This window comes from Trachinotus anak, unplaced genomic scaffold (genome assembly GCF_046630095.1).
Source record: "Trachinotus anak isolate AG129_WGS33_773 ecotype Australia unplaced genomic scaffold, CSIRO_AGI_Tana_v1 ptg000004l, whole genome shotgun sequence".
Taxonomy (NCBI): Eukaryota; Metazoa; Chordata; class Actinopteri; order Carangiformes; family Carangidae; genus Trachinotus; species Trachinotus anak.
The window spans coordinates 20,460,516-20,478,804 of NW_027273855.1; the positions used below are offsets into that span (position 1 = coordinate 20,460,516).

General features: G+C 40.6%; 2 protein-coding genes across 3 annotated transcripts in view; one reads left to right on the forward strand and one right to left on the reverse strand.

Moving 5' to 3' along the window:
* The first annotated feature begins 432 nt into the window (after positions 1 to 432).
* On the forward strand, positions 433 to 5,796 carry LOC139620864 (complement receptor type 1-like). The gene is made up of 11 exons (XM_071476828.1): positions 433 to 592; positions 705 to 902; positions 1,897 to 1,996; positions 2,083 to 2,156; positions 3,305 to 3,577; positions 3,707 to 3,892; positions 4,709 to 4,805; positions 4,903 to 4,976; positions 5,065 to 5,241; positions 5,350 to 5,535; positions 5,647 to 5,796. Exons 1-11 carry the CDS (start codon positions 541 to 543, stop codon positions 5,667 to 5,669), a joined length of 1,440 nt encoding a protein of 479 aa, XP_071332929.1. The 5' UTR covers positions 433 to 540; the 3' UTR covers positions 5,670 to 5,796.
* A 108-nt stretch (positions 5,797 to 5,904) lies between these two features.
* scube3 (signal peptide, CUB domain, EGF-like 3) overlaps positions 5,905 to 18,289 on the reverse strand; it is a 69,721-nt gene continuing 57,336 nt past the window's right edge. For both annotated transcript variants that reach the window (XM_071476823.1, XM_071476822.1), the window contains 14 exons: positions 18,015 to 18,131; positions 14,628 to 14,750; positions 14,370 to 14,486; positions 14,161 to 14,256; positions 13,923 to 14,039; positions 13,293 to 13,454; positions 12,975 to 13,178; positions 12,244 to 12,405; positions 11,971 to 12,138; positions 11,722 to 11,883; positions 11,438 to 11,635; positions 11,158 to 11,310; positions 9,226 to 9,305; positions 5,905 to 8,926 (listed from right to left, as the gene is read on the reverse strand). In XM_071476823.1, coding sequence (XP_071332924.1) covers positions 8,774 to 8,926; positions 9,226 to 9,305; positions 11,158 to 11,310; positions 11,438 to 11,635; positions 11,722 to 11,883; positions 11,971 to 12,138; positions 12,244 to 12,405; positions 12,975 to 13,178; positions 13,293 to 13,454; positions 13,923 to 14,039; positions 14,161 to 14,256; positions 14,370 to 14,486; positions 14,628 to 14,750; positions 18,015 to 18,131 — 2,012 coding nt within the window. In that variant the 3' untranslated portion in view covers positions 5,905 to 8,773. The remainder of the gene's footprint in view (positions 8,927 to 9,225; positions 9,306 to 11,157; positions 11,311 to 11,437; positions 11,636 to 11,721; positions 11,884 to 11,970; positions 12,139 to 12,243; positions 12,406 to 12,974; positions 13,179 to 13,292; positions 13,455 to 13,922; positions 14,040 to 14,160; positions 14,257 to 14,369; positions 14,487 to 14,627; positions 14,751 to 18,014; positions 18,132 to 18,289) is intronic.

The following is an 18,289-nucleotide window of genomic DNA, read 5'->3' on the forward strand; positions in this document are numbered from 1 at the left end:
GCAGAGGAAGGGCATCGATAAAAAGAAGGACATTTTGTACCAGAGGCTCTAACTTTGAAAGATAGCACCTTGATTTGTTCAGCCCAGACTGCTGAAGCCTCAAACTCTGAAACACGGACTGCAGTAGTTCACTGGGAAGTGATGCTCTACACATGGACGTGGTTTAGCTTTATTAGAAGTGCTTTTAGTCTCCACGTAAGATAAAGTTGTTGTTTTTTTTTCTCAGTTAAGTTAAAATATATATATTTTTCACAGCAGTACCTACATCACTGCTTGTTAACCAACGTAACGTCATTCTTCAGTTCTGATGCCCAGTTTTTTTTTGCTTTCTTTTCTGTGTGGTCTATGTCCCTCTACCTTCCATGTTGTCCTCTTAATTTTATTGTCCCTGATAAGAGTTATTTCCATCAGCTGGGCTGCCCCCTTTCAGCGACACTCCTCCTCCTCTATAAATTGCTTGATTTGCGCCTCCTGTTGCCACTTGGAGCCTGATCCGCTTCTGCGCTGTTTCCGCACTGACCGGCCCAGACGACAGACGTGATGACTGTCGGGTGGAGCATTCTGCCCGTATGCTTTGCTGTACTTGCTTCAGGTAAATGAAACAAAGAAAATCCACACGAATGTCGTAGATTGCGATTGTTTTTGGTATTTTAACTGATGCTGGTTGATCTTTCCAAAAAAAAAAAAAAAATCACATTAAATAGCTCAAGTACGAGATGAATGTTCAGCACCGCTGGAATATCAACACACCGAACTGGTGAAGAAATTTTCCGGGAGACAGAGGTTCAGCAACGGGGAGAAGGTTTATTATAACTGCGCTGAGGACTTCGCTCCATCCAGAGGCAGCCTGGCTGTGCAGTGTGTTCGGGGGGAATGGACCAAACTGACTCTGAAGTGCGAAAGTAAGTACCTGACACTTGGTTGTCCCTCTTCCTGGGCAATGACAGGGAAAAGAGACGGTTAAATATAGTTTTCCATGTAAGTCAAGCCGGTATTTACAAATGCATACTGTCCATATAGATGACTGATTCAGCGAGGTTAGAGTCAGCCTCTGCAAACCTCTGTGGTAATCCAGCACAGTGGCTGAAGTTCCTGTGCAGCTTTCTTTTTTTTTTTTTTTTTTTTAAATTGTGTTGTGCTTTGTCTCAATAAAATACAATAATTCTCTATTTGACAGTGATGGTTGTGATGTCATGTGCGAGTTAAGGCGCAGACGCACAGAGTGAAAGGTGAATACAGACCAACCACTGATGCTGACTAACATGACTGTGTTCAGCTAACTCACGACTGCATGATGTTTGACGACAGAACCAGTTTTAATTCCTCATGCTGTGAAGGGAAAGTGCAGACCTCCTTCATTTCCTGGACATGTTGGGTTTTCCCAGAATCTTGACGTAAATAAGGAAATATGTATTCCGTTATCAGTGGGATTTGTCCCATCGTTAATTGAGGATGTAGGCTGTTTGCAATAGTGTTTTTCCTTTTTCCAATAAACATATTTTCCTATATAGTGTTTTGGTAAAGTGGATCTACAGCAGTAACAGTCTACTCTGCTGATTCAGATGGGTGATTTTTAATCACCACCAGGTACCTGTTCTAATTCCAATACTTGTCTCTGTAGATCCCACTTCAACCCATCATATAAAATATTTAGCCCTAACCCTCTGGTATGGCAGTTGTATGACCCCCTCACCCATAGCATATTGCCATTCCAGTGTTATTTTTATAAATAATACATCTCTAAAGAACTGTAGAAAACTCACTGAGGGTTGGTTAGTAGGATTTGAAGCGGATTATGTGGGTTGTTTTGCAACTTGGTAAAACCGAGGTAACTTTATTTTCTTCCATCTGGAAACTCAGATTTCAGCCTTCATTCCATTTCTGATCTCCCCCCAGAGAAATCATGTGGCTATGCTGGGGATCTGCCAAATGGGCAGTTAAACTATGAAGGGAACTCGTACCTCGGGGAGAAAGTTTATGCTGTATGCAACGAGGGGTAAGTTGTACCTGAAGCTCATGTAAAAACCTGGTCAGAATAATACAGAATTTGTCTGACTGCACAGTATCTCTCCATGTTGACAGATATACTCTGAAAGGACCCAGCTATCTGATATGCAAGAAGTCTGGTTGGACTGGTGAATTCCCCACCTGTGAAGGTGAGCAATATAACATTAGCGCATTCTTACAGGTTTATGATCTGGAACCCAGTCACATTCTTTGCTCACTGCGGTTGGCAGTACTTCAGAAAGAAAGGTGATTTGAAGTGGGCGGAGTTGCGTCTTTAAGAATTGAGCAAGCATTTCATAAATGTGACGCACAATTACATTATTTTGGTTAATCCCATAATGCATTTGACCATATTTTCCACCACGTCAATAAGTTGAGAAAATAAATATTGAGTTGTTCAGTGTGAAGTTGTACCTATGTCATAATATGGATCTAAATGAAAATGGGACAAGTCATGTTCTGGGATTCTGTCAGGCGTCCAGAGCTAAACCTACCTAGTAGCACACTTTCCTCCAAGCAGGGTTGTGAGTTTCAGATGCTCCCAGAACAGCCCCAGCAGAGCTGTGTGCTGTACTGTAACACCGATATTTCACTTATGCGCTCTCTGACACTGATCTTAAATTTCAGTGGCGAGTGTTAGTTACATCCCACTTTAACATTTACAGGACCCACTTTTCTAGATTGATCCTTACTTGTATACATAGATACTTGGACCTTTCAGCATGTGTGGCACTCAACACTAGCAAACAGAAGACACTAGAGCACACACAGTATGATGATGATGATGATGGTGGTGGTGATCATAACACAATAGATAACTACTCTGAGGCATCAATCAGTTTGTGGTTTCGTGCCGCAGCACAGCCTCTGTAACCTGCTTATTTTAAGCTGCTGTTTTTAAAATTGTGATACAGGCACAAATGAGTTCTTTAACAGATCCACCAGCACCACTGAGCTCAGTGACTTCTGCCTGATGGTAACAGCTCATAGTGAAAGTACAGAATATGGGATGGATTATAGAGAATTCTCCTGACCTGTTTAAGCGCACACTTATCAAAAAAAAAAGACTTGATACCTTCGTACATTTAGCTGATAGTAGTTAAGACTTTGATGCCGGACTTTTACTTGTAATGCAGTATTTTTACATTGTGGGGTTTTTTTTTATTTATTTATTTATTTTTTTTTATTGCTCCTTGTAAAATGATCTATTCATTCTCCTCCACTGGCCATGAGGCAGTGCCCATTATTTGAGAGGAAAAAAGTCATGTTAGTAAGTGAGTCTATTTTCCCTCATCAGAGGGAGAGACCACCTGCTCCAACCCTGCAGTGGCCAACTCTGTCAAGAGTGGTGGAGATGCTTCTGTGTACCGGGTCGGAGACAGTGTGACCTTCACCTGCAGTCAGGGGTTCCAGCTGGATGGAGCTCAGCAGGTCACTTGTGGCCCTGATGGCCAGTGGCAGCCTCAGCCCCCTCAGTGTCTGCCTTCACCTGAGGAGAAAACTGAACAGCCATCCATCAATGGACAGCCTGCACAGCCATCCGGCAATGGACAGTCATCCCACACAAAAGGTGAGTTTGTATTTCTACTGGGTACCCCATTGGGCAGCTTTTGGCAGTACAACATATGATCACCATCTCAGTTCAATGAAAGAAGATGGTAAAAAGACATTTGTGTATTGAAACACAACTCTCCAACAGGTGGATGTGGTGTCCCTCAGATCATCAGGAACACCAACCTTGCTGACAAGTACATCACAAAGACATCTTTTGCTTCCGGTGACAGAGTCCATTATGTGTGTAATGTTGGATACGTTCAAGCAGGCGGCAGCAGATACCGCATGTGCAAGGATGGAAAGTGGACACCGCTGTACCTGATATGTGCACGTAAGAACTTTTTTAAGACCTTCAAGTTGAGCCTTGGTGTAAAGATTTATAAATGTTCTAGTATATTACTGAGCAGCTTATGTTTGGTCATGCACAGTATCTGCAGAACTGCAGTAATATTGTTATCACCAGAGAAGACTGATTCTTAAATCTGACTTCAGTCACCAGACCATTATTCTTTTAAAGGATTTTGCATTTTATGTTGACCCATTCTGTAAAGGATGCAGTAGTGTTGAAGATTTTCTTAAAGTACTTTTTTTGCTACTCTATGCAGGAACTTTATCTTTTCACACATTATAAACAATGACTCAAGGACACTTCTATTACCTCATCTAGCACCATGAAAATAATGTCTGCTTTTCTCAAACTTGCATCATTGTGGCATGAAGGTGCGGTTAAATAGCTGTGTTGACAACATTACAAAAGCTTTATTTTACCAAAAGTAAAAATATACAGTGTATCTCCCCTACAGGTGTTTTTGTTTTGACAATAATCTGTTCATAATGTCTTGCCTGGGTTTTTTTTTTTTTTTTTTTTTTAATATAAACAAAACTGGTTTAATAAACAATGTTGATTAGCTTGACATCTCAAACTTGCATAGTGTGATGAAAGAAAAGGAAACCAATGTCTGCCTGAATGGTGGAAAATCTAAAACCCTATTTTACACTATGAAACGTTGTTGTTTTTTTTTTTTTTAAATGTACATTTTCCTCTGATGCTTGCACTGTAGACATAATTATAAAAACACAGAATCTTTCAAATTCATAATGTCCTGCTAAATTTTTATATTTTTTTTTCCTTCTCCATTCTCAAAAGGAAAGCCATGTGGTTCTGCAGGAGAGATTCTAAATGGCGAGTTTATATACACTGGAGCTGAATTTGGAGACACTGCGACAGCTGTCTGTGACGAGGGGTAAGACAATGCTGTTTCCACACATACAGTATATTTAACGATTGCATTCTTCTGTACTCTCACTGAAAATTTTACTTTCTATACATCCTGTCATCAGGTACAGTCTTGTAGGACGGGCAACCAGAAACTGCGGCGCTTCCGGCTGGGATGGTCGCATTCCTGTTTGTGAAGGTGCAGCGAAGACACAAAACATTGGTCAGGAAGATTTTAAATTTCCAGGTTCTCCTTAGCCGTTTTAAAACTCTTGTATGTCTTCCAGTGATGGTGTGTGAAGAGCCCCCAGAAGTGGCAAATGCTAAGGTGCAAGGCCTTCAGGAAACTTACACATACAGAGCTGTGATTCGCTATCAGTGTCGCGTGGGAACCCTTATTGGACAAAGGGAGATCTACTGTAACAAGGATGGGACATGGAGCGCACCTCCTCCCAAATGTGAAGGTTGTAGACATTATCAGTGACAAAGCAATCATGAGACAACTGCACTTTTTTTTTTTTTTTTTTTTAATATCATGAACAGAATAAAAATTGAGTTCCTCCTTCTCGTAGAAATGACATGTCGATCTCCAAAAGTGGCCCACGGCTACTGGATGGGAGTCCGCAAAAGGCTGTATGAATACAGGGAGACGATATCAATCATGTGTAAGCCAGGCTACACCATGACTGGCCCAAACGTCATAACCTGTGATAATGATGGACAGTGGTCCCCTTCCCTCCCCAAATGTAGACGCACATGTAAGTAAACCACTCTTTGTTGCATTTGAGGTTATAGTTTTGCTTTCAATTTTACAAGAATAAAATCATGATTGCCTTTTTTTTTTTTTTTTCTTCTTCTTTTTCTTTCAGTTCGACACCATTTGGGGCGCTAATAAGCTAACAACCTGCTTAAACCATTCAACAGCAGTCGGTGGATGATGAAAATAATCTCAAGATAAGCTAACATCGTCTTCCCCCTAAAAGAAATGCTGCTTTTTTTTTTTTCTTTTTTTTTTTCTTTTTTTAAAATCAACATTTCAATAATGCACTAATATATATTTTCATATTTGCTGATAAATTGTATGAACTTATTATACAGACATTAAAATTTTTTTGAAATGAAGCTGAAGTACAGTATGTTTATTTCGATAAGTTTTGGGCAGTAACAAGTACAAACTTGTTTCATTCACCTCTACATCTTTTTTTTTTTTTTTTTTTTTTTTTTTTTCCTTTTACAGTTGATAATGTTACTTTGTGTATCATCTCTATAGACTAAACGGTGAGTGAACATTTCATGAACAAACAAGCTACAAGAAAATAAGAACACCAATTCCATTCATTTAAAAAGACAATACAAAATCCAGACATTTCTTTACATGAGCAATAACAATTCAAGTGCAAATATCATTATCAACTCTATGATACATCATAGCAAACTCTCGTTAAAAGGCAACAATTTAAAAAAAAAAAAAAAAAAAAAAAAAAAAAAAACCAAACAACAAAAAAAACCAAAACTTATCAGGTTGCAGGAAAGAAGCTGATTTTGGGGGCGTGGGGGAATGAGGGCATGTGGGCCGAGTGAGCACACTGGGATGCTGCGTGATGGCGTGTACATGGAGAGATAAATGTAGAAAATCTGACTGTTTGCATTTAAGTGAGATGTGTAGAGAGCTGACATGAGTTCTTCATGGCGTGGCCCAGCATTGCCCTCAACTTTGACAATGTGGTCAAGTTCCCTTTGTCATCCTAAAGCTCAGGTACTTGGATACTGGATGGTACATGATGAGTTGTACCATCCCACTTTATTTTTATTTACATGAGAGGGGACAAACAAATCCTCCCAGAAATATTCATTATATAATGGAGAGTAAGCATTGACTCAATTTAATTTCGAGGGTTGAATATGCAAGTTAAGGGGTGGGGGTTATCATTGTCACTTGCCCACTGACCATGGTGATAATGACCTTTATGGAATAGTTCTGACATTTTGGGAAATTTGCTTACTAACTTTATTGACGTGACTGCACCCCATCAAGAAATAGTCAGACATATACCCCAAAAACCACTGTCTTGTTTTTTTTTTTTTTTTTTACACTCTGGACCAGTTAAATAAGACAATGTTTCAGTAAACTTTAGTGACGTGTTGGACAGATTTTACCTTTTGGACAGAGCCAGGCTAGCCGTTTCCACTCTTTAATCTTCTCATCTCAGTCTAGGCAATGAGTAAACAAGTATTTTCCAACGTGTCAAACTATTCCTTAACCATTTTGCAGATCCCAACTTGAAGAAAAGTTATATTTTTGATTTTTTTACTAAACAAATAATTTTTACCCTGTTTTGGTTGATTTAATAACTTTTTTAAAAATTTTATTTTATTTTTTTTAAACAAACCAAATACTGGTTTTTATCACATTTTAATAGACTTATATTTTTTGTATTTCTCAATAGAGTAGTTACATGTTTAAACCTAAACATCTTCTGCTCACAGTGATGGATAAATATTTCATACAATGAGTCTCAAAGAGACTGCAGCCCAAAACACATTTCACAACCTTTGTGTGGGTCACAATGGGGCGTAACCAAGTTTAAGGTGTGTTATTTTCATTCATTGCACTTTGTAATAAAAGGGTAGGATGGGTCTAAATCGCAAAACAAAAAAAAACAACAACTTGACCCGCCTTTTTTGGACGGTCTTTGGAAGAGCTGTCTTCATTGGGACAGAACAAAATGTTTGTGGGGTGTTTGGAGGGTGTCTTTGGATTTGAGACGGGTGGAACAACAAGGGCAGAGAGTGATTTTGGGGGTCCTGCGTTTAAAAAAAAAAAAAAAAAAAAAAAAATAGGATTAAAGAATTCAACCCTCGTCTAATTTATTTTCATTATTTACAAGATTGAAATAAAAACATGATAAAACTGGTAGTCCACAGACAGGCAATGTGAGATTATCAACTTACTGTGTGTAAGAACTAAAATATTTCAGATTCTGAGCTTTCTTTTGTTTTAAACCTATAGACTATTAGTGTGTAGAGTACATCAGAAAGACAATATGAGATTGAAGAATTAAAGTGACCTTTTTAAAAGAAGCAGCAAACATAATGTCCCTCAAAGACATTCTCTCTCTCTCACCGAGACATGTTCCACTAGACATCACATTATCTCATTTCTGTGGCTCTCACAAATATTTGCTTGTTATTCATCTCCCAATGTTCACTGTGTTCCTGGATTGATCAACCACCTTTTTGTATCTGCTTTAAGTTGGCATGAAAAGGAGCAACAGAAATTATCTCAAGGTTGGAAAAATGCTAGTACAGTCTAGACAGACGGAACAAAACATAGATAAACTGTTTTAACAGTAAAACTCTTGGAAATCGCTCTAAGAGCTCAAACATAGTAAGGCTTTTTAAATGACCCGGGACGCAGCTGCGACATGATTTTAACAACTGCTCCTCCTCGAGGACAGCACACAGACACTGAAGATGGAGCCAGGGTTACACAACACTTAAACAACACTTACAGTCATACTTAATGGTAGGGGTTGGAGCTCGAACTCAGACCGCTCATTTAAGCAAATTCAATAACAAGCTCCATCAAGCTCAAACCGCGCACACAAAACGCCACTCCTGTCTGAAGTGGGCGTTTCTATTGTTTTGTTGATTTTTTTTTTTGTTTTGTTTTTTGTGTGTGTATGGTTTTGTTGCACAACACAATAGAAACCAAACCCACTCACATACTCTACATCCCCACTAAATGTTTGAGCTCGGGACTGCAGACCTGCGCTGTATGGAAACTGACAAAAAACCTAAAACACAAATAATGTTCAGTATTTTTCAGGTCTGCATAGTGTTTATTGTCAAAGCCTATGGAAAATAAGAGAGGGTAAACATGGAAGTATGTTTTGTGTTTTTTCTAAGCCCTGTGAGAGTTGCGGGATGAGGCCTGTAAGGCAGAGGGGGATGTCGGGGGCTCGCGATCCGGTGCGTCAGCAGCTGTGTGACCTTTTACTTGTATGGTCGCAGAAAAGCTGAGACTTTGCTGCTTATGAGACGTATGAAGGAGCGGGGCAGCATCTCGTTGGACTCCCGAGTGGTGTACTTAAAGTAGTTGTTTGGGTGAGCCAGCACATCAAAAAGAGTCTTAATCAGTTTTTTATCCTGTGGGGAAAAACAAAACCATGTGTCAACTCTACACTGAAACACTAACTGCTGCAATTGCCTGATTTACATTTCACATTTGAAGCAATTACGCAATCAATTACACACCTACCATATGACGACATTAACAAATCTTTTCAATGTTAATGTACCTTCTGACTCATACAAGTACTAATGTGTTAGCAACAGTTGTGTTTGGCCCAACAATACCTTTTCATCTATAGCTTATTGCTTCACTGAGTCACCCCTTTGCTGTACCAACAATAAGCAATAGAGTAAGAAGAAGGAAGACTGCTAACCTTGAGGATTTCTTGATGGTTTTCGGAGGCGTAGAGTCTTCCATCTCGCACTATGTCCTCTACGAGCTGTTCATAGTCCTCTGAACACATAAACACACGGGACATAACACAGGACACAGTTACTAGTCACCAAATGACATACTGCAAAACATGTCATACATATCCAAAACAGGCCTAGTTGGTAAAATAACATAATAAAAAGGCGTGCCCAAAAAACACAAAACAAATCCACACATTGGAAACTCCCTTTGACTCAGTTAACTGTCACTTAACGAGACGTGTCAGGCCATTTAATGTTAACAGATATCTAACTGTAACAATAAAGAGTTACTTCACCCATATTATATAAAATAAAATATAAAATATTATTTTAAAAAGTCCTCACATACTCCTTGTGGTACTTCTAGCAATGCAGATAGTTTATTTATCCAGGTTTCACTTGGAAAATTAGAACCATTTATCCATTTTGCTTTCTTTTTCTTTTTTCTTTCATTATCAGCAGCAGTTGGGATGAAAATATTGTGATGTGACTTTACCATTATTTTCTGACATTTTATACACCAAGCAATAAATCAAGAAAAAGCAGCAGATTGCTTGATGATGAAAACTATTTATTTATTTATTTATTTATTTTTTGGTAGAAAGCAGCTGCCCTAAAAAGGCCAATGAAAATTGACTGTGGATTATATAAGTAACTGGGAAAGATAAAGAGGCTTTTTCAATTTTGTGAATAGAGCTGAACTAATATTAGCTTGTTGCAGTGATATTGGTATTGGTCTACATCTCTGCCAATAAGTAACCACAAACTGCAGTACAGAAATGCCAAAGATATGTTTGGCATTATTGAGAGACTGTGTCACTGCTTAGACTGTCCACCAGAGAGCACTGACAGGTTGTTTGCTGGGTACATGTCTTTCTCAACAACTAATAAAACAAAAAAGAAGGCTCATCAAAAATGTTTGTTTTTTTTTATATTATGCATGAATGAAAAAGACTATCAGCAAATATGCTGATATTGCCCGTTTTAAAAAAATATTGATATTAGTATCAGCTTTAATCATAGACCAACCATACATACAGCACAACAAATTATATTCTCCTGCACTGTGTTGTGGTGGAGGCAGAAACCTCAGAGATAAAAATCTCAAAATCTGGGAAAATAAAATCAAAAGTATCCGCATGGCTTGCATCTGCCTCATTAAAGATCAGTAAAAAAATCTGTTTGTTTTCTTTTTGTGGTCTTTTCTTTTTGTTATCTGCAATCATTTGCTTAAATGAATAAATTCTTGAGTGTGGAACATGCATTCATGACCTTGGAAACTTACTTAACTTTCCTGGAGCTTATAACCATCTCACACTCTTCCTCAGCAGATGAATTGAGTTTGCTTAAATGAGCTTTTTCCAGAGGCTCCGCAATGAGATGTGATTGAGAGCTCTGGAAAAAGCTTGTAACTCGACCTTTAGCTAAGCTTAAGATTATTTTGGTCAAACGTACTTGTTTAATGAAACCAGTGAAATCTTGTGTGCACGTGTGAAATGACAAGCTGCTATGTGATGTAAGCAGTGTGTGTTACTTTCACAGTAGCACAAGTGGAGCAAAATGACTCAGTAATATCATTTGCAGAGCTATATCTAGTTTGCTGTTGTTGGCTATCATTACCCACCATAAGATGTTGATCAAACCAGACCAAGTAATTCTGCAGAGGGAAAACCCCTGTGGGTGCTGAATTGAGAACGGGTGCATTTCATTTCTTATGATTTCAACTTTTCATTTGTAACAGGAAGACTGTCTTATTTTGTCATTCAAAAGTTACGTAGTTGCACTTTATGGAGATAATAAACTGAGTCACAGAGTTTCTTAGTTTGCCAAATCTGAATTTATAAAACAAACAAAAAAAAAAAAACAGTAAAAAAACTTTGCATGTTACATACCATCATAAGTAACATATGGGATCTGGAAGCCCCTGGCGCTGTTGGCCTCATTGGACTTGAAATTAATCCAGAGACGTCTGGAGCGAGCTGTGAAGGCAATAGGCCGCTCGTACGTCTGGCATGTCTCATAGGTGGTGATGGATGTGGCTGACCCTTGGAGGGGCACAGAAAGGACAACAATGACTAAACAGGTTTTCAGAACTGTTCCTTGTATGGTGCAATTACATATATATAAACAATAAATTCCATTAAAACAACAACCGGAAACAGAGGCACTCACAGTTCTTCCTCATAACCAACACATCTCCACATTCATCCTCTGAGGGCAGGAAAATCTCCGGCACCACGATTAGGATCTTGCGCTTGCTGGGTGGGTTGATGTTCCAAATACACTCCACATTAGCAGGGTAATTACCGGGATAGTTAGGTGACTCAATATAACCCATGAACTCGCCCATCTCGCCACCACATTGCCTATCTAGACATACAGAATCAAAACAAATTAGATTCCAGCTCATGTTTAAAAAATCTGACACAACACAAAACAGTCACTTTCAGACTCACTCTTGCACTGAGAGACGCTTGTGGCACCATCAAAATCAGTGGTGGTGTTCCCAGGGCAGGAAATACAGTAGTTCTGTCTAAACTCAGTCTGATAGGTCCCCACTGGGCAGCGGATACAGCGGTGTACTGTGGTGTTATAGTAATGACCTGGAGAACACTGAACTGCATGGTAAAATTGAAAACACATGTTAGTAGTGGAGATTATTCAAGCATATTTTCCTGCCTGTACAAAAAGGAGAAAAAGCTGACCTTTGACTTCACAGTCGTGGAAGGAGCTGGCACCCTCCCGCTTGGTGCTCAGTCCCCCCCCACAGGGGAAGCACAGGGTCCGTCCCAAATCTGGCTGGTAGGTTCCCTGGGGGCACGGCTGACATGGTTTGAATCCATCGCTGGAGAAGGACCCTGTTGGACACTGGCCTGGATTTGATTTGAAGAACACAGAGAGCAGGTTCAGTAAGGACAGCGGCCCTTCACATATGCGTACATATTTCATACTGCCTCTGGGACTTTGAACCAGGCTACCTGCACAGGAGGAGATGTTTCGTGCTCCAACAGGCCCGTGGCCATCACTGCCAGGGCAGAGGTCACAGGCCAGCTGCCCCTCCTTCTCCTGGAAAGTGCCGGGCGGACACTGGACACAGCGCTCCTGCTCACCGTGGTAGTAAGACCCCGGCAAGCATCTGACTGAGAGAATATCCAAAACGGCTCCAGTCAGAGATGACACACATGACTTAAATCAGTTAATAAAACATACATTGCAAACCTCTAACTTCAAGATTGTCAATTCTGATCATCTATCTTTATGATGATCCTAATGTGTAATCTTAATGTGTAAAATTAGTTAATGTTTATTACTGAGGTCATAGTTGAAGGTGGTGTTGTGTGTTTTATTAAGAGGTGTTTCAAATGTGCAACTAGCTATGACCTCACTGCCAACACACACTGTATAATTTAATGAATGGTTCTAACAAAGTGTCCATAAAAGCCAAACACGTTTGGTATGAAAATAGATTTTATGGCAGAACAGCTGTCTTGGATTGCATTAGACTCTATGGGTGTAATTAATGAAGTGAACACTGACCGTACACTTCACCTCACAAGACACTGTATTGCAGATTATGACAGAATATGGTTTGATATGAGGTTAAATTCTGAGTCTGTCATTGTTGTTATAATTCTCATATTTAACATATTTGGACATCAGAGAGTGAAACAGCTCATCTGACGGTCCTGGTCCAGCTCTCTGCTCTTACCACATCTCCCACTGTCCCTCTCCCAGCCCGGTCCACAGTTCTCCTGAACGGGAGCAGCCTGGGGAAGTTTTTGTGCCACCTCGTATTCCAAACCAGCGACTCGGATCAGGAAGCGCTCCTGGTTGATGGACTTCTTCAGAGCCTTGATGTACGTCTTCACCTGCTTCTCCATGCGCTGTCTCAGGCAGCTCAGATTGCAACTGCCTGGTTATGGGTAAATAAATAAAAACAGTAATTAAATTATAATTATGGCCTTGAGTGGGCAATAAAACAAGGAAGCAGAAAACATGAAGTGATTGTGCAGACGAGATGACTGACCTGTAGTGTCTCCAGGTTTGACCTCAGCTTCTAGCTCCAAAGTGATGCGTGTTACCTCTTTGTTAGAAGGGTTGCGAGCACGCCGCCCTTTAGCTTTCTTGGAGGAGTCACATTTGAGATTGACAAATGTTACAAGGCAGTTGCTGCAGGGCTGCCCCCCTCCTGTAGACACATGATATCACACAGACTGTGAGGCAATACTGTGTAAGATAAACCTGTATATGGGTACAAACAAGAAATGTTCATTAATATTTGAGAGTTAGTCTATAATTTCTTGGGAGGTGTGGCTCAAGGGTAGCACACAGATCATTACTAGTTATATTAGGGCTGCTACTAATGATTGTTTTCATTACTGATTCATCTATTGATTTTTTTCTTCATTGATCGACTAATTGTCTTGTCCATAAAATGTCAGAAAAATGGTGGAAAATGCTCATTAATAATCAGTTAAGAGCAACAGCAAATGCTCACACCAATGAATGTTAGAAATCTTTATTTGGAAAAAGATTGAAATCCATTATCACCTAACTGATTAATCAACTGACTGTTTCAGCTCCAAATCATACATCTCTTTAAATCTCCATGAATAACAGCACATGTACACAGCAGCACACGCAGATAGCGACTGACCTGGTCCTAGTGTCCGTCCCCTGTCCTCCGTCCTGCCAGTCAGTTTAGGGTGCAGGTGACATTTGGCGTTTTTAATCTTGAAAGAAGCCGTCTGCTTCACTGGAGGGGCCAAAGTCTCTACAGACAAACACAGCCACAGTGGGTAGGAGCACACTGACAAATACAAACTGTGTGTGCTGTCATGACTGACAGATTGTGTTGCTGAAACGTGTTCATGAGAATCTGGAGGGCAGCGAACCTATGCAGCTCTGACTGCTGCTGGAGTTGAGCCTGGAAGGGGACTTTCCTCTGAGGATGGGGATACCACAACTGACTGAGTAGCTGTTGTCAGACTCTGCAAAAAAGGTCACGCCAAAATAAAATAAGTTTGTAAAATGTTTATCATTTTGAGTTTAAATGACAACCGTGTTGTGTTTTATGACCGCGCACACGTTGCGGGGGACATACCTGCCAGATAGTGAGCTTTAGAGGCACAGGTAAGAGAGCAGCTCTCTTTCTTGCCCGTCTTGCTGCAGGTCAGAGTGGCTTTTGGTGCAATCAGTCCAGGAGGACATTTCACGAGCTCTGAGAGAAAATAAAACCCGCCGTTGACAAAAAAAAAGCTGACAGAGAGCCAGAGAAATCACCCAGACACTGGTGTGAGGAGTGATGTGCTCTGAGTGCGACTCAATGTGTCCGCCACAGGGGGGCAGTGCTGCTACATACCAATACAGTCTTTCCTGTTCCAGTGCAGCTTGAACCCTGGTGGACAGGTACACTCGTAGCTCCCCAGACTGTTGACGCAGCCATATTTACAGCCCCCACGATTTATACTGCATTCATCAATATCTGTAAACACATTCGTTTACATATCAACATTTAGTGTATATGCATAAAATGATTAGTTGCACACAATGAATCTAAAATATGAGAGAGAGAGAGAAAGAAAAAGGATGACATCAGAAACACTGAGAAAGGCTGTGTCCAAAACAATCTGGAGTTCATTTTGTTGAATAAAATAAAAGAGAAACAGACTTGATTGAGAAACAGTGCAGCTGTGAATGAGGAGTTCCTGTGAGGTCAGTTCACTTCATCCTGTCAGAGAGTCACATTCTGGGAAGATTAATGTGTTTGCATGTAAACAGAAGTGATTCCTCGTTTTGATGTCGCCACACTCAATTTCATGGTCAAAACTCCTCTGCTCTTCGGTTAGGAAGCCTTGTGGTAAGCAATAAATTATAATCACCTTTTCAAACACATGCCGAGCTCAAACAGCTAAAAGCATCCGGGATCCAGATGCAGACTGGCTTGCTATTGACGCCAGACACAAAATTAGTCTAGTGAGTGGGGCTGAGGATGCGCCGGGCCACGGACAAGTGGCGGAGACGGCGGGGACGAGGCAGAGATAATGACAGTGATTGATGATCTGGCCTGCTGATATGAAATGCTCTCCCTTGTCTCATTCAATTATTCACCCTGAATAAAAACAGTCTGTGCGCCTCTGCACTCCCAGAAGAAGATGATGACTTCATCAGCAGCGCTCTGCCGATGACTAGCCGGAGCTGCTTGGAAATGTTGTGAGAGACGCGCTGCTTATCCTCCGCATCAAAGCACACAATTTAAAGGACAAAGAAGTCTAATGAATATCTGATGGAGGCCGAGCTCATGTGCCAGCAACTGTTGTTTCTAACTTCTTTGTTCCTCCCATACTTAAAAGGTGGCTGAGTAGATGTATTCTGACCTTTCTCCAGGTCTCTTTGGTCTTTTTCTTCCTCTGCTCTTACAGAAGAGAGCAGGGAAGAGCCAAGAAAGAAAAGCAGACAATAAAAAAAAAGACAATTTGACATTTTATCTTAACAACTGCTTTGTGTCATGGAGAGACATTTCAGGGCGGGTTGGGGAGTTCATGGAAATGTTGCCATCTTTAAATTTTTATCAATTTTGTGTGCTTATTCATCAGCATCAGCAGCTTGCAGTCCAAACAACATTGTAATGTGAGTTTTCAAGTGGAACTTTTAGTCCGAGGCAAATCTAGGCAGTGTTTTCTGTATTTTATTATTTCAATTGAATTTGTTCCGATATCAACTTAAACTCTGTGGGTCCGACTCCACTCTTTCTCTTCGATGTATGCACACATAATTCTGTTGAGGTCAGTGCTGGCTGGCTCAAGTGATGTAAATACAAAAATACTTACAAAGTATTTAGTCGCAACTGCTCTGAGTCTATTTCCTTACCAGATAAGCAAAAAATGTGCAGATTGTTTTGTTAGCTGAGAGGGAGAATGGCTGGATATACTCTCACTTGGGAGGAATGTTGACGGGCCTCGGCACAATGCTTGACAGCAGGTCACTGACCTAATTGGGTTTGTTTAGGGTGAGTCTATTGTTAAACACTGAACACAGCTCTCTGGCCTGTTTGACAGCTATATTTTGGCTGATAAACCACACAGGGAACAACGTAACCTTGGTTATGGCCAGGAGTGAAGAAAGTACAACAGGGAACGCCATTAATCTCTAGGGTTATCTAACATTTCCGACAGCGCCGATGAAAAGCGTGGGGAAATCATTCATCACTGGCTCGCTCAACAATGGTATAGAGAGTCATTTACGCCTGACCATCTTCTCCTCACAGCAGTTCAGTGTGGTAGCCTGATCACAGTCCATCATGTGAGTAAAAGCCTCACAAATCCAATTCTGGTGCTTTTATTCCCAGAACTGACAGCTAATATGGCTGCCTATTGTGGAACGGCTCCTATGACCCTACTAGACGTTTTTCAAAGGCGCTGTTACCTTTATTAGATTGTGAGAGTAATGATACAGACAGGAAACATCCCATACATCTACACTTTACCGCTCTCTAGTCTCAGCAACATTCCTGCTTCTGCATTCTATTGCAACATTCCTGATCAGTAGACCTGTCAAACTACAGACCAAGAAAAAAAAAAAAACACAGAGCAAATCACTGCAAAGTTATGTATTTCAAGTGCATATGCTGTCTCCCTCTGTCTCTCCCACAACTACTGTGAGGCCCTGAGGTGCTGGAGACAGCAGCAGATTGTAACTGGTGATATACACTCCATCAAAGGGCCGCCGCAACATCCTGATGTGCTCTGGCGGGCCTCTTGCTGCCTGCCAGGCACATCTGACGCGCCCCCACACATCTCCTTCTGACACCAAAGGCTGTTTCTGATATCTGTTCCAGGCCAGAGTACAGTAGGTACCTGCTAATGCTTGATGGACATGGTCATACTGCACCTTGAAGGACCATAGCTGTGGTTTTTCATGTTTTAGTCCATTAACTACAGCACAAATCGTCTACACCTTACATTAGTGCCAAGTGTAGCGTAAGTTCTCAGATTGATTTCCTGCCTCCGAGGCAGCCACCTGTTTCAGCTCATTTCAGTGCATTTGAAAATCCACCAGACTTAAAACTGGCTTGAGATAAGCAATCCATCAGAGTGAGCATTTAGTTACATTTCGTTTTTCTACAAGAATGCAGATGCGTGCAGGATCTCTTCCATGTTGATGACAATTGACAACAACACTGACTGGGAAAACTGGGCAAACAATACGGTTGGTTTGTTAGTTTCCTCAATTAAACAATTCAGAATTAATATAACTTTGTAAAGAATCACTTGATTTTCTCAATAATAACAATAATAATAATAATAATAATAATAATAACAATAATAAAACTCAGCTGAGCCTGATGGGAATGTCGTGACAGGTATTTGGACATAAACCAAAGGACTGGAGAAATTGACCTGCTGATGCTGTGAAATGAAAAAGTAACTAAATAACCCTGACACAAGCACTGAAGCTGGCACATGGTGGTCCAACACCTTACTAAGACTACATGTTGGTTTATACTTTAATATGGCACCAAACTGTATCTCAAATATGTACAATGCTTTAATTTATCAGTTAAAACTCTTTTATGTGAGCTGTCAGTCAAATTAACAGCAATAATCTATTTTAGGGCTAGCAAAGAGGTGTGGGATGCAGAGTGAGTGCATCCCACACCAGAGGAGTGATGGACAGGAGATTTACATCAACAGACAAGGTGTGTGTGTGTGTGTGTGTGTGTGGGTGGGGATGGGGGGTGCTGGCTCACCTCCGCAGTGTGCCAGGCCGTAGAGGACGTAGCCTTTATGACAAAGACACTGGAAACTGCCAGCAGAGTTGACACAAAAGTGGTCACAGGCCCGGTCAAAAGAGCATTCGTCAATGTCTGTACAGATAGAAAGACATGCGGTTAGAAACTTCTCAAATAGTTCAACAAATTACAAGAAAGATCTTTCAATTTTCAAACAAGACTACCCCGTCCAATCATGGCATAATTTCTTGTTTTCATCTTTTGTGTTGCATTCATTGTTTGTCATGAATTGC